At 31.4% G+C, this 25,687-nt stretch overlaps 2 protein-coding genes across 2 annotated transcripts; both read right to left on the reverse strand.

Annotated features, from left to right (window-relative positions):
* Positions 1–1,191: 1,191 nt before the first annotated feature.
* LOC135950477 (thioester-containing protein 1 allele S3-like) lies at positions 1,192–10,622 on the reverse strand. The gene is made up of 4 exons (XM_065500016.1): positions 10,603–10,622; positions 2,320–3,403; positions 1,752–2,264; positions 1,192–1,686 (listed from the first exon to the last, which is right to left on the reverse strand). Exons 1-4 carry the CDS (start codon positions 10,620–10,622, stop codon positions 1,192–1,194), a joined length of 2,112 nt encoding a protein of 703 aa, XP_065356088.1.
* Positions 10,623–14,578: 3,956 nt separating this feature from the next.
* Positions 14,579–23,212, reverse strand: LOC135950478 (thioester-containing protein 1 allele S3-like). The gene is made up of 5 exons (XM_065500017.1): positions 23,142–23,212; positions 22,651–23,059; positions 15,246–16,066; positions 14,912–15,173; positions 14,579–14,854 (listed from the first exon to the last, which is right to left on the reverse strand). The coding sequence occupies exons 1-5, from the start codon at positions 23,210–23,212 to the stop codon at positions 14,579–14,581; spliced, it is 1,839 nt and encodes a 612-aa protein (XP_065356089.1).
* Between the last annotated feature and the right edge of the window lie 2,475 nt (positions 23,213–25,687).

The raw sequence follows: 25,687 nt of genomic DNA on the forward strand, positions 1-25,687 counted from the left end.
TACCCCAACAGCATATCAAAAGACTAGAAGCCAATAGTTCCCGAATGTCTCGATCAAGAGAAATAATCGATTTAAAGTTGGCTGAATTTCATTACAATAAGGATGATGACTACAGGAATCACAAGGATGAACTGATTGTCGCAATGACCAATGAATGGAGAGCGTTTTGATTCCCCGGGAATGTGCTGTTCGAACGGTAAAGTTGTTCTGCCACCAATTATTGAGCCGCCTGCGCCGCTTCTAAGTTACATTTCCGGCGCCACTCCAAGCTCCTCCTTTAAAATATCCGAAAGTACAACTTATGCCTTCAAATGATTTCCTTCGGGGCAACTAATATCGTAAACAACGTCGGTTCCGTCAAACTTATTTCACTGGAAATAAAGCTACATAAGCCGAACGCTGTCGACAAACACACGTGTGCATTTATTGCAACACCCTTCTGCCGAAACATTCTCAAAACTATTGTTGGACATCGGCAATGGAAAAATTCCAATTGATCCCGCCACAAATGAGATTTCGTTCCCACCGGACTTCTGTCTAATGCAAATGAGTATTCAAGCCATTGTCGACAAGGTATTCCCAAGACTTACAATCAACTACAAAAATTCGGATTTGCTGTGGGAACGTGCAATTTTGGCACCAACAAATTATGATGTCAACAAGCTCAATGAGCAAATTCAATTGAGACTGACTGGCGAAACAATAAAATATAAATCGAAATGCCACCACATGTATCAACATTGAATTTTGGATAACCGATAATGCTTCTCCGACACTTAAACCCGTCAAAATGATGCAACAGGACAAGATTGACCATTAAAAAATGATCACCAAATTTAATTGAGGGTACAATCATTGGTGGCAGATTCAAAGGCGAAGATGTACTGATTCCACGCATACCGATGATTTCCAACGACCTACCATTTGAATTCAAGCGGCTCCAGTTCCCGTTTCGTCTTCCCTTTGCTTTAAGCAATCGTTGACTATTGCTGACTTACATTTGGAAAATTCATGTTTTTCACACGGTCAATTGTATTAGGCTTGCTCCCGAGTTGGCCCACCAAATAATAAAGTAAATTAATCTTGCTGCAATTTAGTGTTTTATAAGCATAAAAAATTTATCAATTTAGCTTACTATAATAATAACGAAGACCAAATCGATTAAAATCATAAAAATTTAAGCTCCAACATTTATTTATGAACTGTATAAAATAATGTATTTGAACGACTCAAATTATAATAATCGTACATTTTAATGGCAGCTGGTTTTGGCATTAATATCTCATTAATTTTATCTGCAGGAATCTCTAAGCAATGATTAATATCTGCCTTCAATTTGCCCAAATATAAAATAATCGTTGATTCTGAATTTCGTAACTCAATTCTCTGCACAAGATCATTTTGACTCAAAGGAAAGCTATCTTCTGCTTCATATTTGAAGCCAGATGGTAGATTTGCTTCCATTATCACCATATTGGTGGCAATGTTGGGAGCTTCTGAATCCATTAGGTAAGTAAAGCAAACTTCCAAATTCATTTCTTCATCATTTTTAAACTTTGTTTTGGCTTGTATACTAAAATGAGGAAACTCTTGAATATTAACAATGTTATATTGATGATTGAGTTGAACCAATGAGGCTCCATTGCCCTCGATTTCAAAAGTAATATGGCGTGTGGTTTTGGGTAACTAAAAAAAGGTAAAATTTTATTAATACTGTTCTTATTTTTACTAAAATGAGTGAATTTATGTACCTCATGTTTTTGAAAATCCAAAATATTATTTGAGTCCACATAGAATTCGTTTTTAGACAATTCCATTCCCAACTGATCTTTAGCACTGTAAGATATATGTAAATTCACATTTTTAAGATTTTTATATTTCTCCGAAAATTTCACTAAAGCCTCCATGCCCACCACAGTGTCATGAGAAGATGAAAAACCTCCATTAGCATTACGTTGTTGTATCAGCCACTTCAAAATAGAGGTATGATCTCCCGGAGTATCCAACAATGTTATTGCAGCGTATGCTGTAATTTCTATATCATTGGCCAAGTTTTGATCATTTTCCGACCACCACTTTAAGCCATTACCTTCTTTGCACTGGGATGATAGCTGCATTATAAGATTGTTGGCATCTTGATGTTTAGCACGTTTTATAACAGTAGCCATCAAGGATAATACATAAATATCGTTGACATTGTTTAAATTAGAATTTAAAAATTCTACTCCATTTTGAATAGTTTTGTTATATTTCGTGGCGTATTTCTGATATGAGAAACGAGTGAGTAAAATGAAGAAAATAGCTGAATTAGTTACTTACCTGATTCTCCAAAAAGGCCAACAATATAAATGCTGCAAGTCCATATTCATTTTTATGATTTTCATTTAATAAATAACCCGTACTAAGAAACTCCCCATTTGTCTTTTGCTGTTCAGCCAAATACTCCAAAGCCGACTCAATTATTTTCTCCTCAATATCTAGGAAATGCGAAGCTTTAATAAAGTAACGCACCACATAGGCAGTAAGCCAAGTATTGGGTTCCTCATCTGTTTCCATGCCAAAGATACTATAGCCACCATTATCATGACGAAATGACAGTTGTTGTTGATAGGCAACTTCCATCGCTGAAGTTAGACTTTCAACCAAACCTTTCTCTTTCGATAGCTTGCCATTTGCTTTGAGATATTGCAAAATTAAAACACTGGGAGCAAAATTCACCATATTTAGATCACCACAACCAGAAGGCATTTGTATTAGGTCATGAAAATTCTCCACTGTAGGCACTAAATAATGACCACCCACTGAGAAAGTAATATAATCAGAATCAGGTACACTATCTACTGGCTCCTCAATGTTAAATGATGAGGATATTTTCTCTCCTTCCGGAATACTTAAATATGAAGCTTGATTTTTTTGCTGAAGCACACCTTCTGCTTCAACTTTAAGTTTTTTCAGAACAGCATCTGCATGCAAGGAGCTTGAGACCGTAATTCTTAAAGTTATTTCCCCCACTTGTTTGGGATAAATAAGAAAGTTCACCGTTTTGGCCTTATTCGCCGGTATAGTAAGATGTTTTGTTTGCTGCTGGTCAGCATTTGCTTTCTCTATACCTTGTATTGTAGATTCCATAAAATTAAACTCCTCATCATTATTATAGAGAACAACTTCCGTGTCTAGGCTCTGATCAAGATAATTGAATATGGTTACGGGTATAGTCACAACTTCGCCACGTTTCACTGAGTTTGGCAGATTTAGTGATATGAAGAAGGATTGTATAGTGGTGATATCTGTGGGTCCATTTACTATACCGAAACCCGTAACGTCATTATTTGTAAATGCAGTTATACGCCAAGTGGTGATGGCGTCGGGTATTGGCAGAGTTAACTTTGTGTTAGTTTCATTGCTGAAAGATAGAAAATATTTGTTGTCAATTATACTGAACTCCAATTTTAATTTTTTAAAATTTTTGTTAAACGCATTCTAAAAATGTAAATATCTGTTAAGTAACAAGGATTTGGATTACTACATCTCGTATTTGAAATCTGTGAATATTAGTCAATGATCCATTTATTTTTAAAAATATTGTGAACTAGAATTGTTACACCCTCCCCACTATGGTGGTGTAGGGTATAAAAAAGAGGGAAATAAATATGTCCACTTTGAATGAAATTTGACATGCGTAAATAGGAAGTCTTTTCGAGTTTGGAGGGGATCCCAAATTAGGTCACCTAAACGATTCTATTTCTTCGTTTGGATTTCAAAAAAATTACATGTAAAGAATCTCCTCGTCCAGCACTATATAAAATTTTATCTCATCGTATCTATCAATTATCTCTTATAGCTATATGAAAATTAAATTTTCAACATTTTTACAGACTTTGCTCCAGTTTTTTGATATCAGTGGGTGCAAATATTTCCCGACTTTCTTCATTTTTATTTTATTAGACCAGTATGCCAGTAGAGCATCTGGACTTTCATTAGTATCGAAAAGCGTACAAAGATTGTTTTAGACCATTCCACAAATTAAATCCCTAATTACATTTATAAAATGCTATAAATAACCAAATAAATGTGTACTTTCATCTAAATTTAATTATATTCTGATGTTTTATTATTTTTTTTAATTTCGATTCACTCATCAAGAACACACAGAGAAAACAGATTCGTGATAGCAACCAAATTTGTTGCCAATCGAATGATTCTGTCTTAGTGACCGAATAATTTCGGAAGTGAGCCATATATGGGAGCCATGACCAATTATGGACCGATCACCATGAAATTAGGTCGTGTGATTTATGTCTATATTAAAGGTAACTATGTTGAATTTTGTGTGTATACCATTTAAAAATAGCCATATAAAAAGATCCCTGAATTGACTTCCTCGATATAAAGGCAGCTTTAACAATTGCAAATCGGAATCAGTTATTGACGCTATGAGACAATTTGAAAATGTTACCGAACTATAGACACCTCGAACATTTCAAAAGTAGCTTGTTTGGTATACACCACAAGCTCCCGAATCTTAACATCAACACTTTTCTAAAAGCCATTGAGATAATGTGTTGCATTACAATTGCTTAAGCGGACATTGTGCCAGTGGCAGCTAAGGCCTTAGATCCAATAATACTCTAGGAAGTACCGGAATTTGCTCTAAAATTATTTTTAGATTGGAGTTAGGGTACTTTTCATTAGACGATACAAAATCCCTCAATTTGTTACTCCTAGGATCAAAGAGGAGACGTCATTCGATCATGCCAAATACTAGATAATAAACTAAATTGAAACCTGAATATTATATAGGAATTCAGAACTACTGCACTATTCAATTGGTCTAAACTGGCGAATAAGCCCTAAAAATGTATACAAGTATACGATTTTGGTATCAAACCAATTCTATTCTACGAGGAACCAAAAAAGAGAAGCGTTGAAGAAAAAAAGTTACCAAAGCACGTTCGAACTTATTATAATAATGTTAACAATCTCCTTATCTGGTTATCACCAGACATCTTGCAAAAACAATTAGCCGCGAACACCGAAATTAGACTAAATGAAATATTAGAACTTTGATCATATCGAAATATTCAGAGTTCTAAATATGGAAATTCCTGTTACATAAACTTGCAGAGAATGTCGCTGACGGACATATGTGGTATTTATTCGAACCAACTGAATTTTAGACTATCCTTTGGTGATAGGTAAAAGTACTGTAGCGTAATTCCAGCCAAAATGTATCAAGCAGGGATATTAGAAATATAGAATGTGAATATCACATAAAAAATTTTCCGAAAATGCCGAGTGTCTCAAGAGGAGCTTGACATTAATCGGCTAACTTTATATGGGTTCCTATATATAAGGACATTGGTGAAAAAACTAACATGAATTTTGTATATATAAAACTTATTTGGAGCGGAATTTGTGGAGATACATATATAAATTAAACATTTATGACCGATAAAGTCCAATTTCGGAAGGACATTTGTATGGGGGCTAGGTGAAATAATGGACCGATTTCAGCCAGTTTCAATAGGCTTGGTCATTGAGCCCAAATATATATACCAAATTTGATGGAAATATCTTCAAAATTGCTACCTGTACTCTGCGCACAAGGTTTACATGAACAGCCAGCCGACCAGCCAGACGGACGGGCATCGTTTAATCGACTCAGAAAGTGATTCTAAGTCGATCGGTATACTTTAAGGTGGGTTTGTAGGGTATAAAAATTTTGATGATTAAAACTATAATATTTTCCACAAAACTATTCCAAAATTCTGTAACATCGTCATAATTATACAGTAATTTTGACTTAACTGCACAATCAACTTTGCACGAAATTTTGTGCAGGTAAGTTAAAAATGCAGTTAACCTCAATGCACTTACATTGATGCTGGAAAGTGCATTTACAGTTTACTGCCCAAAAAAGCAGCTAACGGCAAATAATTTACACGAAGCTAATAACGTCAAATTGATATTTTAGCTACTTTTAAAATTATTAAGAAGTGTACAACATATTTTTTCATTCAAAATCGTATTTTTCTTATTTGTTTTGATTTAATTTTGTATTAGGCAGCTAAATTAATTTTTTTTCATGAAATCCAGTTATAGCTTCCAAAAGTATTATGCACTTATCTCAAATGTGTAATATGCGATTCATGAGCATAATGCCATCTTGAGCATGTTGGTATAAAAATTTCTTATTAGTGTAATTAATTGTTTTAATCAAGAAAATACAATATTCATATATGAATATGTACACACATACATATGTACAACAAACAAAACAATCATAATTGTTTTGCAAACCCCTGTAAAATTGTTTTATTTGCGTTACAAGATATCATCTAAACATAAATTCTTCTGATTTTTTTTAAAGTGAGCTAATAAATTTCATAACGCATGCTATTATCAATCTTGGTTTAACTGCTTTATCATTCATTAAGCCTAAGTCAATTGAGTTGCGTTACCAACTTCCATTACAAGCTTACGTCAATAACGTAAACTAAGAATATTTTTTTTACTAGTATTTGTTTTTTTTTTTCAATGACCCTTCAAGGTTACAATACAAAAAAAGAAACATTTTGAAATTCAGAAATGTAAGGAGGAGTTAAAACATGATCGCCATTATTCTTTTCCTTCAGAACGGCGAACAGTCAACATCGACCTACAGTTATAAATTTAGAGAAAATATAACCATTTTTAATTAAATGATTCAGTTAAATTCATTTTATAAATTCCATGTTGATAAATTAATTACAACACGAAAACAGCTTTAAAAATTCAGAGTAAGTTTAAAAGAAAAAGGGACCAAAATTCGTTTAATGTCATAAATTAATAGTGTAAACTAAAACCTCTTTATTACACAGTTTTTCTTGTATGTCTAAGGATTGTTGACTGGCTATCCGTTTGAAACTACTTATCTCTAATTTTGTATCACTTTTGGAAAAGAAAGCATCACTACGAGAGCCAAAACTTTAAAAACTATCATCAGATAGGAGGAATTATTAGGTAAAATCCCTGGAAATAAATACAATTTCATAAAAATATTACTAAATAATATTTTTTAATTAGATATCAACGCATTGATAGTGGAAGCAATTTACATCGATGTCTCTAGTATGGGTTAATAAAATAATTCATAACAACGATAAATAACCAGTCTCCAGAGATTTGCGTAAAACCTATTTTATTGAGAAACAATTTCCAATCACAAATTTCAATTATTGGAAAGATCGCACAAAGAAGAGTTGAACAATAAAAAAATCTAACTGTTAATCGTATCACACTGCTAATAGTTAATCATTTCAAGTTTGTCACTCTAAGAAGAACAATTATATATACATATTGTCGACAGTGAATAATCAATTTGCTCAACGAAAATTAAATTAATTATAAAAAAAAAATAATAACAAAATTTTTAAAAAGTGATTTTAGGAATTGTTATTAAAATTTAAAAAAATTTGTCAGCTTCTATGAAAAGTGTCACATATAGGTATGCCAATAAATTGTTTGAAAATTTGGTTTATAATTAGTAAAAAAAAATATAATATATGTATGAAACTTATATTGCACTGATCAACATTTTGTTACGGCACAGTAATCCGAATTGAAAAAAAAAAAAGTTAAGAAATAAAATTTAATCGAAAAAATATTAAAAATAAGAAAATCTTGATATATAAAAAAATTTAAAAAAAAAATTATAATAAAAAGTGAATAGAAGTTACTATCAAATTTTTTTTAAATATATAGAAGAATGTGTACAAAAGAATATAAATATATAAAAAGAGTTGAAATTAAAAATCAATAAAATCTGTAAAAAAAAAAAAAAACAACAAAAAAAAAACAATTAAAAGAAACAAAAAAAACAATTCAGTGATCATAAGCAAATAAAGAAAAAACTACCTGACTAACAACTACGTCATCAATTTTTCTCATCAAAAGCAAGCAGAACATTGGAAGGCCTTTCGACGTCGCTACTTGTAAGTTTTTTTGTTTTGTTCTTTATTTGCAATATTTATAATTTTAACATTCCCACATTATATTAATAATCACCAATCATAATTGCTTGCGACCATATTTATGCAAAAGATCTAAATAACAACAAAAATTTAATATACATGTTGTTGATATAATTTTCTAAAATTTGTCTTAATTTACGTTTGACCATTTGCAATATAGTGTAAAAAAATAAAATGGCACACGATATTAAAAAATTTTCAAACTTTAATTAAGCCTAATTAAAAAAGAAAAAAATAGAAAATTTATGGAAAAGCAATTTTGATTTTTATAGTTTAAATACAGCAGTATATTTTCATTTGTACACATTAATCTACATTACATGAACATTTCATAGTAATTACTATTCACGAATCTAATTAAATTAAAAAAATAGTTTTCATTGACATATACAATCATATTGGCTTATATTTTATCATAGGGACTCTGTAAAAAAATGAGTAATGAGGTATTTTGTTTGGCAAGGGTCAAGAACCTACCCCAACCCTGGGTATAGCTGGCAGAGACGGGTCCCATCGACCCACTGTCATTCAAATATAATAACTAAAAATTGTCTGAACATTCATCGAAAAGGTAAATTGGTGTATATCCCTAGCTCGAAGTACCTATCAACTACAATGTTTTTTTTTGATATTTTCGTTTATCTGAGACAAGAATATGTTCAGCAATTTGCTAATGAGAAATGCACCACTGCATATGATTTACAATCAAGTAAATACAAATCTCGCAATATTAAAATCATTACAAATGTGCAGGTATGAACAATGCACTTAAATTAACGAATTTATATGGAGTTTGGTAAATAAATATACAAAACACAAGTTTTGTGCACTTATATGCAAAATGCTCTTAAGTGAAAGGCAGGTAAGTCAAAACTACTGTATTTATACTTCCTATAGTTAAAGAAGCTTGTTATACACAGAGAAAACAGATTCGTGATAGCAACCGAATTTGTTGCTAATCCAATGATTCGGTTGCATATATAGAATTTTTCAGTTCTAACAACAGAAAGTCTGTTGATAAAGAAGAATTTCAGTTGAGGCAACCAAACTTTAGTTTCCCCTTACAAAATATTGTAGTCACAACTGTAAAATTCGGTCACAAAGATAGAATCATTTGATTGGCAACAAATTCGGTTGCTATCACGAATCTGTTTTCTCTGTGTAACTATCATACTACGACAGACACGGATCCAGGTCAACCATTTGGGGTGAAATAAAGTAAAATTTATTTTTTCCTTTTGTATATGAGAACGCTTCGGTTATGGGGAGGAATTTCGTATTAACCCCCATCCCTCTGGATCCGCTCCTGTACTAAGAGATATAAAATTAAGCTTTAATTTTAACTTTTTAATATCCACCAGACTTGAAAACTTTTATTAAATATAAAGGTAGATTGAATTATGTTTATAATTATACTTACATTACAAAATTATCAAATATCCAGGTTTCCGGAAATTTTTGACGATATCGATAAAAAGTCGGGCGAAATGATTTGAAACCGACAGTACCTGCAAAACATCAAGTTAGAGTACTGAGCAGAATGTTATACTTATACCCTTCACCTTAGTGTAATTTTGCTGTTTTTTTATATTAAGGATACATTTTATTTCATTAACCGAATTTGGCCCAAGTTGCTAAGCCTTTTAAAATACCATTAGATGTTCTCAACTAAAATAAAAGTTGTATTCAGTCCATGATACTGTTTCTTTCCCTTTTTAAGGTATTTATGATTTGTGTTTATTAAGGTGGACCAATGTATGAAAAAATTTAAAACTCATCTGTTTCAAAAACGAAGGGCAGTTTTGTGTGAGGTTAGGATACAAAAAAATCTGAAAAAAATTTCAGCTCGATCGGTTAAAAATTGGCGTTCCGCACGGGGGTCAAAGTTCGTGAGAACGAAATTGGTGGTAAATGGATAGAAAAAGGTGCATAACTACTCAGGAGTCACCCCTAGGTAGGTAAAATGTATGAGCAACCCCCATTATTTTCGTACCCCCAATATTTTTCTAGAACAAACATACCCCCTATCTCCAACCGTTCAGGGGGTCCCCATACAAAAAAACTGAATTTTCACGAAAATTTTCCAAATTAAAAATTAATGGAATTACACAAAGTATAAATATGTTCTAAACTTCATTTCGTGAATTACTCTTCACATTTTACTAACATTAATTAAACACCCATTTCTATTGTCAAAGAACGCAAAAAAGTGAATAGACCAATTGGCTTGTTCATTGAGTTTTATTTTATTTAGCAATGTAATCATAAAATGCCCCTTTAATAATGAGCGGTTGTACCTAAGACAGGTAATATTTAAAATTTTTAAAAAAACATTACATTTTTAATTCCATGGAAATTATTTTTGTTTTATGGCTTATATTCCACGTATTCATTTTTAAGTAATAATATAACAGGTAATATTACTAAATATTGTCAAATTTTCCAAACAACATTGAAAAACCCATTGATGTACTTTCGTGTTTTTTATTTCGACCTGATATATAAATCTAAATTTCAGTTATATTTTTATTGGTTTTTTACGAAGATTATATATAGGTAAAAATATATTCAATGAATTTTAAAAACTTACCTAAATTCATTGAGAAACATTTGCATAACATTTTTTAAAATATACACCTTATTTTATGTACATAAAAGTATTGACCTTTTAGTTCTTCTATGACTTTTATAAATAAAACATACAAACTGTGACAAAAAATTAAAAAATAACTGTAATTTTAAAGTAAATTTATGAGCTGTGAAAGTGAATAATTTTTCATTTAAATTAAAACTAACAGTAGTTCTGGAAAAAGTGAGTACAAAGAAATAAAACAATTAAAACTAAAACCTAAAAACTAAATTTTTCAATAGAACAGGTTCGCATTTGAATTGCAATGGCATCATCAACGACAAAAATTAATTTGAGATCGCAACAGCATAACATTTATTTGATTGAATATGTTATTCCGCAGCTGTTGGGATCAAAATTGCCGTCTAAAAAAGAAGTTCTTGGTGTATTTTATTTTCACACTCGTACACTAAAATTGGAAGTGCGAAAAAGTACAACAATGGCTCCAAACGAAGTGCTCCTTTTCTGGAATAAAGCACGAATTCCGACCCGAGACAAGTCCTCGGTCATAAAGCAAATTGAGAAGCTGTACCAGAAGTGGAGGAAATTGAACAAGAGCTCAACAAGAGGAGGAACGTCGCATAAAGTAAAAGAGGATAAGTTTGTCGAAGAATTAGACAATCTCTTCGATATTGCTCATGTTAATGCACTCACAACGATTAAAATAGAGGAGGATAAAAAGTTTTTGCTTGCACAGAGGAAAAAAGGCCGCCCAGGCAGCATGATTGGCATTGACATGGCTCTTGTAGGCATTGAAAAACGAAAATTGGAACGAGAAGAGGCAGATGAACGGCGATTACGAGCAACTACTAAAATTAATACCTTAGCAATGGGTACAGTGCAATTCACATCATCTACCGAATCGTCAGGCAATGTTGGTGCTGGTGGAATGGAATTGGAAGTGGACGCTCTACCGTCGGCTTCGGAAGTTGTTAAAAGAGGAACACAGTTATTTATCAATGAACGGATCGTTTCTGCTTTGGATAAATGCATGATATCTGACCGAAATGCAATGCATTTAATGGCTGCAGTAGCTGAAGGACTTGGTCACAACGTATCAAATTTGGTATTAAATCGCTCGTCAATTCGAAGATACCGTACTGCAAATCGACAAAAAATCGCTGATTTTGTAAAGGAGAACTTACATGTAAGGTTACTTTTCTTATACCAATTTAATTTCAATACTAATATAAATATTTTATTCCATTACAGTTGAAGGCAACAGCATTTTTTGTAGTGCACTGGGATGGCAAAATACTGGAAGACATTACAGGAATGAATAAGATTGATAGAATTCCGGTTATTGTAACTAATGGCGAAATCGAACAAATATTAGGCGTTCCAAAACTAGATTGTGGAAAAGGAAAAAATATTGCAGCGGCCGTTTATCAACTACTGGTAGAATGGAACCTTTTGAAACGAGTTCAAGCCATGTCTTTTGACACGACATCATCAAACACCGGTGAATTTGCAGGAGCTGCAGTTTTACTTGAACAATTATTAGAGAGAGATTTGATGCATCTTCCATGTAGACATCACATATATGAATTGGTGCTAAGAGCAGTGTTCGAAGAAAAAATTGGAAAAACTTTTGCTCCAGATGTTTCTCTGTTTCGCCGTTTCCAGCAGAATTGGGAAAAAATCAATCAGAATGCATTCGAAACTGGAGTGAGCGATGAGGCCGTTACTTCGAAATTAATTACTGCTCCAGATGACATCATTACTTTTTGCATGGTCCAACTACAGAAAAGACAACGTCGTAACGACTATAAGGAAATATTGGAACTGGTTGTTTTATTCCTTGGAGGCGATTTTGGCGAATATAAGTTTAAAGAACTCATACCTATTCACCACGCACGATGGATGAAAGCAATTTATTCACTGAAAATATTTATGTTCAGAGACCAATTTAAACTGGCAAAGTCACAATTGGATGGAATTCGAGATGTCTGTGTGTTTATTGTTCGTCTGTACGTGAAAGTCTGGTATCGCTGTACTGAAGCTGTCAAAGCGCCCAATCAGGACATCAACTTTTTGAAAGCACTTCACTCATATGCAGACTTGGATAAGAATTTGTCAAAAGTAATGGTAACAAAGTTTATCAGACATTTGTGGTATCTGGCGGAGGAGGCTATAGCTCTCGCCTACTTTGATTCAGATGTTTCGTGTGACATAAAACGAAAAATGTTGGCAATTATGTGCATATATGATGGAAAAGAAATCCTTGAAGAAAAAGACAAGGAAGTTCAACTTGAAAAAGATGAAGAAACTGGAGAAGAAGATGATGATTGGGATGAAGATGATGAATTAATTTTGCAGAAGTAACTGAGCAATTTTTTCGAATGACTTGAGCGCTTTTGTAACTGTGAAAACTATAAACATTTTTCTACGCTTCAACTTGCCGCATGAATTTATACGATATCCGCCGGAAACGTGGCCACAGCGCGAAGATTATCAGCAAGCACTAAAAATTGTTGAAAAAATTCACGTAGTAAACGACACCGCTGAAAGAGGCGTGAAAATGATGGAGGACTACAATAAAATATTGTTCAGGAACGAAGAGGAAAAGCAATATTTGATTCAAGTTGTCGGTGATTATCGCAAAAAATATCCGAGTTTTGAAAAAAGAAATTTAATATAGCATAACATAATTATTCATAAATAACATCAATAAACTAATTTATTTTATTGTAATAGTAATTGTATATATTTTTTTTCTATATTGGAAAATTTTCGTGAAAATTCAATTGTTTTGTATGGGGACCCCCTGAACGGTTGGTGATAGGGGGTATGTTTGTTCTAGAAAAATATTGGGGGTACGAAAATAATGGGGGTTGCTCATACATTTTACCTACCTACGGGTGACTTCTGAGTAGTTATGCACCTTTTTCTATCCATTTACCCATAATTTCGTTCTCACGAACTTTGACCCTCGTGCGGCAAGCCAATTTTTAACCGATCGAGCTCAAATTTTTTTCAGATTTTTTTTTATCCTAACCTCACACAAAACTGCCCTTCGTTTTTGGAAAATCGAAAATAAAAAAATAAGGTCCACCTTAGTGTTTATATATCTAGCAAAGGAAATATCTGAAATATTCATATAGAGATCTTTCAAAGGCTCTTTTAATGTTATATCTGGAATTCAGTTACCGCATTGAAATCGCATTCCAAATACCTCTCATATGGTATTGTTATGAAATTGCACTATCAATTTGAATTTAACGGTCTGTAACGACTGTTTGCAACATTCATCGTGTTTATAAACATGTTTATCAGTAGATGTTTCCACTTATCAACAATGTTGATAAAACGCAGTTATTAACATTGTTTGTAAGTATGACAACATTAAATATTAAAGCTGCTAACGTTGACATTCTAGTTTTGTCCGTTAAAATAACTCATGAAACCGCTGGAAGATGGTACTGTATACTATAGTCAGTTTGGTTTATCAGGACATTATAAAGTGTTTGTATTAAAAGAGAGTGGCTATTTAAATTGTTGTATATTTTGTTTAAGTAAATAAAGAGTTGTTACAAAAATTAAAACTAGTAACCTGCTTTTATTTGCAATCAAAAGAATAAGGACAAACATTTTAGGAATTGATCTCCTCTAACAATCTAATCTTTCATTTTAGTTGAGAATATCGACAACTAATTATTACTCCATACAAACTTAGTACACAAATCAGAGAATTCGTGGTTATTAGCTTATATATTTATAGATCGATTTTACTGATATTTAATAACACTATTCTCATGAATCGTAAGATATCATCGAAAATAGCTTTTCAAGCCACACACGGATAGGCGGTCAGACCGACATCGTTATCAACATAGAAGAGTTCAAAATATACCATATAGGGTAGCAAATGAATATTGTAGAAATTAGCTATTCCACTCTTGGTAAAGGGTATAATTATGTACAGTCTTTAACAAATTTACTTACTATGCACTCTTTTAAATGGATAATGAGCATTGGTTAAGGTCAAAAGACCAGATATTATGCCGGGATAAACAGCCGCTGCTATGGGTGAATATGACCTTTCATTATTCAACTCAGAAATTATATTACTTCTATTTAAATCATAAGTATTATCCAATAAATATACACCCAAATCCACTGCCAGTATACTAACATACGAGTTGGGTTGAGCATTTATAGCAATTGTAACTTCTTCTCCCGGTTGCACTTGCTTCGGTGCAGAGAGTGTGATCTAAAACGGATATTTGTTAAACTTATTTAGATTTTGTTTTAAGTCTAGTTTAAATACCTGATTTTCGAATTCATTTGGAAAATTTAAACTCAGTTCTTCGTAACGTAAACTGCCTTTGTGGATGTAATACACGTAGATGAAAGACTCGGGTATCATCTCAATTGAGGATGTTATGTTAATGGTATATGATTTTTGGTTGGGCGGTACTGTAATATGTTGCGTTTGTATGATAGTGGCATGACTCATTACAGTGTACATCAAATAAGGTATGTTGACAATAGAACTGACTTCTATTAGCACTGGTTTTCCGAGTTTAAGTCTGAAGGGAAAACAAGGGAACGTAGAATTGAAAAATTTATGAGCAAGTAAAAAGAATGTAAAAAAAACTTACTTTTTATCGACCAAGGTCAGCCTGCAATAGTATTCCCTATTGTTCAACATTAAATATTCATTGGAGTAAATATTAGGCAACATTCCTTTGGAATCTTTAAATTGAAATATATGATTGGCATTTTCGTCATATTCAAACTCAAATGTTGCTGCACCTTTGTCATCTAAGAATGATTCATACATTTTATTACCATGTTCCATGGTAACTGGCGTCTTGTGATCCAAAACTGCAGCTCCAGTCCAATGTTTTACAAAAACTCTGAGGCTATAGGGTTTATTGTTTTCAAATTCTATATCATTGTCTGGAATTTCGAAATTATAATGCTGTTTATGTAAATTTATACTTTGAGACCATCTTTCAGTTCTACCCGTGTTCTTTTCGCTTAGTCGCGCCTTGACTTTTAATTTTTTGGCATTATTAGTGATTGTTTCGTTCTTAATATTAAACTCGACAAAACCTAAATTTTCAACATCAATATGTTTGGTTTGTAAGAGTTCTTTTGCATCTTCATTCCACAATTCAACTGTAGCATTGCCTTCTACGTGTTTTTGGAACGTATATTTGCCAAAGATTACCACTCGAATGTAACCATCTTCCAAAATAATATTCGAAGGAGCTTTTAGGTAGACACTGAATTTTGGCAGATTATAGTTGTGTATCTTAATGGTTTTTATGCTGGAGTAAGTATTGTTTCCTCCTAGAACCACCTTAATTGTCCAAGTTCCTAAAGCGGGATATTCAGATAGTTTGAATTTACCAGTATAAACACCTTTTGTAAAAGAGATGTCTTTGAATTGTTTCACACGATTATCTTCACTATCCTAAAACGAAACAAGTAAGAGTATGATATATATTCGCTGTACAGAAATGTAATATCCAAGAGTGGATTCGTCAGGTTGTAATATGTATTTATAGTTCAGATATAGTCTTCTCTGTCATCTAATCTTCTCTGTCATCTAAAATTTGGTTGAACTTTAAATTATTTTCGAATATCTGCAGAACTAAAATTTTGACTATCTTCAAACTTTATACGAATCAATTTCGTATCACTGTTTCAAGTTTAACTAAAATGGAACGGATCGGAACAATGGGTGTGACACCTCCCATACAAAGTAAATAGTTATTTTCAAATATGTGGTGAACTATAATTGTGGAAGTCTTGAAATTTAGTCCGAATAGCACCCTTATCATTTTACATGGTTTGGCTAAAAATGGGTTGTATTAAATTAGTGGGCTACCATACAAAGTAAATTGTTATTTTCGAATATCTGGAGAACTGAAAATATTAAAGGTTTCAAACTTCATATGAGTTAATTTCTTATCAGTGCAAGAAATTAATAAAAAAAAATGGGAAGAATCGGAACACGGGATGAGTCACCTCCCAAACAAAGTAATTAGTTATTTCTAAATATCTTGAGATCTATAATTACTAGATTCTTCCAACTTTGTCCGAATAGCGTTCTTATTATTTTACATAGAATAGCTGAAAATGGGCGGGAGTGAATAAGTGGGCGTGGAACTTCCCATGCAAAGTATATAGTATTTTCGAATATTTGCAGAACTATTATTGCGACTGCATCAAACTTTATACGAATCAATTTCTTATCAGTACATGAAGTTTATCCAAAAATGGGACGGATGGGAACAAGGGATGTGGCACCCCTTCTTAATTTCTGGAATAACAGGACACTGGCATCCACGTAATTTACACAAAGTTTAAAGATTCTTACAATTAGATTCTCTTGATATTCGAATATTTACATATATATTTTATCTACAATGGCAACAAAATAACTCATTTGAAGCATTACTTTAACTATTATAATAAACAGCTTTCATATCAATATAAGGAGTCTGACTAAAAATAGGCCAATGTCTTAAAAAAAGCTTCAAGATTTTTTTAAAATCACAGACTATTTTTTATACCTTCAACGGCATAGTATGCAATTAATCACAAACAAGAAATTCCGGTATTAATTATATTCATTTATTTGCTTATAAAATCTTTTCACATTTTTATACCCTTCAGCTTCGTGAGAAGGGTATATATAAGTTTGTCATTCCGTTTGTAATTTCTACATTTTTCATTTCCGACCCTATAAAGTATATATATTCTGGATCCTTATAGATAGCGGAGTCGATTAAGCCATGTCCGTCTGTCTGTCTGTCTGTCTGTCTGTCTGTCTGTCTGTCTGTCTGTCTGTCTGTCTGTCTGTCTGTCTGTCTGTCTGTCTGTCTGTCTGTCTGTCTGTCTGTCTGTCTGTCTGTCTGTCTGTCTGTCTGTCTGTCTGTCTGTCTGTCTGTCTGTCTGTCTGTCTGTCTGTCTGTCTGTCTGTCTGTCTGTCTGTCTGTCTGTCTGTCTGTCTGTCTGTCTGTCTGTCTGTCTGTCTGTCTGTCTGTCTGTCTGTCTGTCTGCCTGTCTGTCTGTCTGTCTGTCTGTCTGTCCGTCTGTCTGTCTGTCTGTCTGTCTGTTGAAATCAGTTTTCTGAAGACCCCAGATATCTTCGGGATCCAAATCTTCAATAATTCTGTCAGACATGCTTTCGAGAATTTTGCTATTTAAAATCAGCAAAATCGGTCCACAAATGGCTGAGATATGAGGAAAAAACCAAGACAACCTCGATTTTTGACCTATTTTTTACCTATATCTGGATTACTAAGACATTAATATAGACAATATGGATATCTAATGATAGATATTTCAAAGACATTTGCAACTACGTATATAAGACCATATTAAGTTGGACCTACAATGGGTCAAAATCGGGAAAAAAATTTTAACCCGAATTTAAAAAAAAAAAAAATTGAAAAAACAAAAAATATTTTTTTTAAAATTTAAAAAAAAATTTTAAAAAAACAATTTTTTTAAATTTAAAAAAAAATTTGAAAAAATTTTTTTTTTTTAAATTTAAAAAAAAAAAATTTTAAATTTAAAAAAAAAAAATTAAAATAACAATCGAAAAAAATTTTTTTCCGAAAAATTAAAAAAATGGAAAAAAAATTTAAATTTTGTTTACCTAAAAATATTTAAAAGTTTGAAGTATAATTTGGTGAAGGGTATATAAGATTCGGCACATCCGAATATAGCACTCTTACTTGTTTTTATTTTACTTCGACAGGGTAGAGAAGAGCACCGGGTCACGCTAGTATGTGATAAATATTTAAATTGAAATATAGTTTTTTATGTGTAGTCAATGCATTGGATTCACTTACCGGTTACACAGTGTCAGTTACCTTACTAGCTACCAAACTGGTTACTTGATCAGCTACATAACTAGTTACTTTAATATATACGGGTGTTAATTGACCAGTAACCGATTGCTTTTAATGAAACCTTCCCACGACAACTGTCCAATAGATTACTTCTGATAGATAAAATAACTACTTTTTAAAGTGAAGTACAAAATAAACGCTTAAGGTGACTATACTCTAGGTTACTTAGAGGCACTAAAGTGACAATTGACTTCAGGCTAGGTTACATGGGATGTAAGTATACTTAAGCAAAAAGGATCTGTATGAGAATTATATCAGAACAATTCCCAGCAGTTCTAGGAGACAGTCCCGAACTAGTGATTTACCCTTCATTTAGGGTGACAATTAGTTACATAACTAGATATGTACGTGACTAGTTATTTTAACACGTGATTGTCCTAAACAGCGATTACTTAGAGAGACATAAGTGACAGTTGTCGTCACGCTAGATTACCTGGTATGTGTAAAGTAACCAATTGTTTTCTCTCGGCACTACAAAGAGCACATACGTGCCAAATGACCCAAAATATATAAATTGGAATCAGCCAAGTGATAGGATTGAGTACATTGGGTACTTGCTGGGTTTGTATAAAACGGGTTTGTTCGAATTAACCATACAAAAGTGCAGCATGAAATAAACGCTTAAAGTGATAGCACTCTAGATTACTTAGATACATTTAAGTGGCAATTGACTTCACGCTAGATTACTTGGGATATATAAAGTAACCATTTGACTTGTCATGCACTTGAAATAGCACATATGTGTCGAATGACCAAAAATATATAAATTGGAGTCAGCCAAGTGATCAGACATTAATGACTGTTACTGCTGGGTAACTCATAGGGTATTCAATCGATTAACCGTTAATCGGTTAACCGATTAATTTTGGACGGTTAACTGTTCGAATAATTTGAAATTGCCGATTTTCAAATAACAAATAAACCGATTAATTTGTGTCGATTAACCGATTAACCGAAATTCCTTTTTTTTGCACTTTACATTTTTTTTCAAATTAAAATTAGATATTTTTTGAACATCCAATAAACATGTTTAGTGAGTATGTAACAACTGGCATATTTAATTTACATGTATTTGAAACTTTGTTTGTATTTACATGTATAGACGAAACTTTTTTTTTGAAATGAGTCTTTTATCATAACTGAACGAAACTATTAAATTAATCAATATCTAAAACAATCCAAAAAGTAATATTCTTGATTTCTCCAAAATATACAATCAGCGAAAAAGTTTTTTCCAAGAAAAGTTTTATTAAATCTAAAGAAAAAAATCGTTTTAATTATATTCTTTTTATAAAAGATTATTTCAGAAGATCTCACTAAAACTATAAAAAACTCACACATCGCTCATTTGATGCAACAACGTCATAATTCAAAAAAAGTCGTTTCGAGAAACACATCTTTGAATATTTTATGACATTTTACTATTTCTTAAATAAATTTTCTACAAGTCATGCGATTTCAGAAATTTAAATAGCAGATTTTAATATCTTTCTAACCTGTATTTAACCCAAATTTTTACTTATCAAATATACCAGGAAACATGAATTTTTACAATAGCTCTGTTCAATAACTAAAAGTTGCTACTAGTTAGTAACAATTGTTACTGGGAAAGCGTTCATTAACTCAAAAAACTAGCAAGTAGAGAAAATATCTAGAGCATATAAATTTTAGAGAGTGCTCTCTCGTTGCAAACTATTACAAGTTCTATTTTGAACTCGTAATAGTTAGCAGCTTTTATTTCATATGTTTTGTGTTATTGTTTATTTATTTACAATTTTATTTTTGTGGTGAAAAAATTTAAAAAAAAATAATTTTCAATAAAATTGAAGAAAATGTAAGTATTTATACATTTTAAAAGGAATAAAATAAGAAAATTGTATGTATAAAACAATTGTTACTGGAAAAGTGTTCATTTACTTTTTACTATTTTTGAGAAATTAAGAGAATAATTTTGTAAAGATTGATTTTATTCTCTCGTTGCAAGTATTTACTGGGAAAGTAAACAGACCTAATGTTTACAACAAAAAAACACCCTCACACAAAAAATATTTTTTTTTTTGAAAACTGATAAAACTATATGAAATATTATAGAACAGCGCATATTTTGTATTTCTCAGTTCAATAAACACGAATTTTGAGTAATGATGTTGTTGCAGCAAATAGGCGATATGTTTACAAAAATGATCTCAAATACCTTATTTGCCTTTTTTATGTTTTTGTATACAAAATTCGTTGTTGTATTTTCAATTTGAAATGAAAATATAAATTATTCGGTTAATCGAATAATTTTAAATTAACCGATTAAATCTAAACCTCGATTAATTATTTGCTTGATTAACCGATTAAACCAGAAACCCGATTAATTGAATACCCTAGTAACTCATGAACCAAAACACATAAAAAAACTTTGGTATTGACGTCACCTTTCATGGGGAATTTCCAGACAGACATATGTATATAGATTAAGCTTATTTTTGGCAATAAACAAAAACATTGTTTTGCTAAACAAAATTACAATCTTACAGGTTTTATTTTATAATTAACTAGCTGACCCGGTTCGCTTCTCCAGGTAAAGTTAAATTTTATGTGGTTCTTAAGGATATTACTTATTTTGTTCTGTACACTATAATTCCGTATATTTTCACACCACTGTAAAACTTTAGATATCCCAGTGAGTAAGATTTAGTAACATTAGAAGATAAAATAGTACTATCACTCCATTTGCGAATTTTCACTCATTCTGGATAACACATCTCTAGTTTCATGTTTATTAAGGTAGGGTCTCACACGGCAAATATTTGCTCAAAAAAGCGTAACCACTTTTTATTAGCACAAATTTGTTTGACGTGTTTACTCTTACAAGTATTTTGTAAGATCGAACAGCATCATATAAAAAAAAAATAAATTTTTTGTTTTGAATCATCCTAAGTAAAATAAATTTTAGAAATAAATGAAAGAATTCAAATGTATTTTATTTAGTGGTTACGTCTTTTTCGTCAAATATTTGTCATGTGTGACCCTACCTTTACTTCATTGCAATGCGAATTCCAACTCATTTGAAACGCATCATTAAAATAAAGAAAATGTACCATAAAGACCTACATTATGTATTCTCACTAAGCATCATGACTGCTCTATTTAATATTTCTGGGTATTATTATTTTATAAAATCTTAAAAGTACCATTATGAGAAATTCTCATAGTGGCACTTTTGTATTCTCAATCACTTAGAACCATAAATAATTAATTTAATGTTTCTAGGTACATTATTATAGTAGGAAAGAAAGTACCTTTTTTGTAGGTTTATAACTCAGTCAGTATTATAGAAAATACAAAAAGAATTATTTGATATTAATATTAAGCCTCCTTTTTTCCTCTTGAACCCCAGTCAAGTTTAAGTTCCTGATACTATAGTTTCCTGATTCAATATAATAGAAAATTCAAAAAGTACCATTTAAGGAATGAAAATGTACCATTAGTTCTCCTTTTTTTTGGTACCACAATACCATTAAGAACCATATCCTTGATTCTGATTTTACTCTAAAGCATATCATCCAACTATTTTTTATTGTATAAAAGTTACAAAATTTAATTTAACCACTAGATGAAAAAGTACCAACTTTAATTTTCAAGTTTGATATTTCAAAATACTCCATTTTAGCAAAATTATTTTTTACGAATATAGTTATGTCTCAAACGATTCAAATATGTGGTCATGTGCGCAAGAAAATATACGTTTTAAAAAAGTACCAAACTGTTTACCCTGATTTGGCCAAATCTATTCCCTCGCACTCGAGTTCCAAATAAAGCCATGTTTAAAATTTCATTAAAATGAAAAGTTAATAATACGATTTAAAATTTATTTTACTCGTTTTCTACACTTAAGGGTTGAAATTAAAAAAATGTAGACGTGTTTTTAATATCTATATTAGTTTAGAAGATATAAAAATTTAAGCGTTTTTACCCAAAAACCTTCGAATTTCTAAAAGGCCCTTCTTAGTTTTAAATAGGGACAGGGGAACCTATAGTTCAAATTGCATCCACCTTTTGGCATTTGGGCTGTACGATGTGGAATCTGTCAGTTACTCAGTAACGTTACTCTTTTATATATACATATATATAGATAACTTACCAATACATCCACTCTAACAGGTACTTCAATATGTAATGGCCTCGTATGCTCATCCAATAACACAACCCGAAATTTAACCAAATCTTGAGGCTTGTAGATCGCCTTATCGGTTTGTATATAAATTTTTGGTCCATCATTTACTTGCTCATGTAAACGACTGAAATTCTTAAAAATCAAACCTGATAAGCCTTCTGCAGTTAATTGGTAATCTCCTTGCATTAATTTGTTAGGCGAAAATTCAATTAGTTTTGATTCAAATGGTTTTAAATTTACATCTTGAGACTCATTTAAACTGGGTCCCGCAATGCCAAGACGTATCGTACACGGCTCACTGGCTTCATGGAGAGTGACAACTACAGGATATTTACGATTTGATTTTATGACACCGGGAGCATTTATTGAATAGTAACTGTGAAATTAATGATTTATTAGTTTTGTTTGTAATTTTAGATAAACATTCATTAATTAATTGTGATAAATAAATAAAACACCTTTCGCAGTTTACCGCTAATGCTGTACACAAAATCAGCAATTGCTGATTAATCCAATGTGGTTTCTTCATATTGCAAAATCTTTAATTATTCCTCACAAATCTTTAATTTCTTTATATTTAGCCGTATCTCACAACCGTTAGCTGTTAGTGAGAATAAATAACTAAATTAAGTTAATATTTTAAAAAGAAAGCTGTTGTTTCAAATTCAAATTTTTAATTAGATACAATTGTGTAGATAAGTGAACAGTGAAATAGTAGAACTCGTGAGCTTCATCATCTTTATTTCTCTTACTATTTATTATTAAATTATCATGTTTTTTTTACAGTGAGCTCAAATTACTCGTTGGCTGTTGCATTTGGCGTTACCAGAATGATTATGAAATGAGAGTTGTGCTGGTGTTTGCAACGTCCAAAAATATTGTTCTAACAACAAGCTTAAAGTATACTGGTCGACACGGAATCACTTTTTGGATATATCGATAAAATTTGACCAATATTTTGGGCCCAAGGACGATTCCTATTGAAACCCGTTCAAATCGGTCCATTATTTCAGTAAGCACTCATACAAATGTCCTGATCTGATTTATTTATGTATCTGTACAAACTTCTCCACAAATAAGCTTTAAATAAAATAAATCACATTTAAAAATGTTTGCGGATCGATCCATAATATAAACCACAATGATTCTGGAATTAAATACAAAAGAAAAAAGAATTGAGATTTAGACCAAATCTTTACACTATTTTATTAATTCCAAATTATTTATATTATAAGATTTATTCTATAAAATTAATAATTTATTTATGTCTGGCATTAAATTATAAAATAATTAATATCGTCACATATTTGTTATTGGGTATAATTAGAATTATATACAAACATGTTTACTTTAAATCATTTCAACTGGTTTTAAAATATTCACAAAATTATTATTATTATAAAAATAATTTTTTTAAGAATAAGTAGCAAAACAATATTATTTCATTTGATATGTGAATGTCATTTACCCTTCCTAATTATATTAAACTTATTTTTGTGCCGAATTTAATTTAAATAATTTAATAGCCAACCCAACCGCAGTTAGTAATTCAGTAGAAATAATCTTAGAATAAAAAAATCGATGAAATACTCATAAATGTCTTACAATATATACAACATTTAATGTAAGCACATCATAGTTAACTAAATTGAAAAAGTATTTTATACGCATAATATATGCTGTAAATGTATTTTTTTTAATTTTCATTTATTTATTGTATTTTCATTACTTAATGAACTAACAATAAGTACTTCAAATATAATTAAATAACTTTTTTTAATTAGATCAGCCAGTAAGGACTTAATCACCGTGATTGAAAAACCACTAGTATCTAAGAACTGTTACCGAATAATACTGTTACGTTTTTACCTTTTAAAAACGTGGTTTATTTTTTATAGCAAATAAAAGCAGTATAGTAGTTTAAAGTTTGTAACAAACAACTCTTGATTTATTTAAAACTAGCTGACCCGACAGAAAATATCTAAATTCCTGATGTCCTGTCCAAGCAACAGCATACATGTAAATCAATCTACATTGTACATATTTTGATTTTTTTGTTCAGAAATATGAGTGATCACAGATCGAGCTGCTTTTCTTGATTAAACGCTTATTGGTCAAGTTATTAGCGATTTTAGATAGAGTTTTTATATAAAAAATCGAGTTTATGTCAGAAATATGAGTGATCACAGATCGAGCTTATTGGCCAAGTTATTAGCGATTTTAGATATTGTGAGTTTTTATATAAATAATCGATTTTTGTTCAGAAATATGAGTGATCACAGATCGAACTGTAATAGGAAAGCAAATAAATAAGAACTGGCAGGTGTATGTGGGTTGGAGAAATTTGAAGAACTAACATTAGTTAATGCTACCGGGCTAAGCCAGGGCGATCAACTAGTACTTAGCATAAATCGATGTTTTATATAAAAACTCAAAATATCTAAATTCGCTAATAACTTGGTCAATAAGCGTTTAATCAAGAAAGGGAGCTCGATCTGTGATCACTCATATTTCTGACCAAAAATCACCAAAAATCGATTTTTTATAGAAAAACTCACAATATCTGAAATCGCTAATAACTTGGCCAATAAGCGTTTAATCAAAAAAGGAGCTCGATCTGTGATCACTCATATTTCTGAACAAAAATCGAATTTTTATATAAAAACTCAAAATTCGCAATTCGCTAATAACTTGGCCAATTAGCGTTTATTCAAAAAAAGGAACTCGATCTGTGATCACTCATATTTCTAAACAAAAATTGATTTTTTATATAAAAACTAAAAATATCAAAATTCGCTAATAACTTGGCCAATAAGCGTTTAAACATGAAATGTATAACGATTAGGGTGATCGGCAAGGTTTTTAATAACCTGTTATAACCGGTTTTTTTGGTTAAGTCGGTTTCGGTTTTTTTGAAAAGCTCACATTTCGAATATCGAAGAAACCGGGTTTTTCTCCTCGAATAACCGGTTTTTTCTAAAAGTGTGTTTTTATGAGTTTTAGT

Source organism: Calliphora vicina, chromosome 2, assembly GCF_958450345.1.
Source record: "Calliphora vicina chromosome 2, idCalVici1.1, whole genome shotgun sequence".
NCBI classification, from domain to species: Eukaryota; Metazoa; Arthropoda; class Insecta; order Diptera; family Calliphoridae; genus Calliphora; species Calliphora vicina.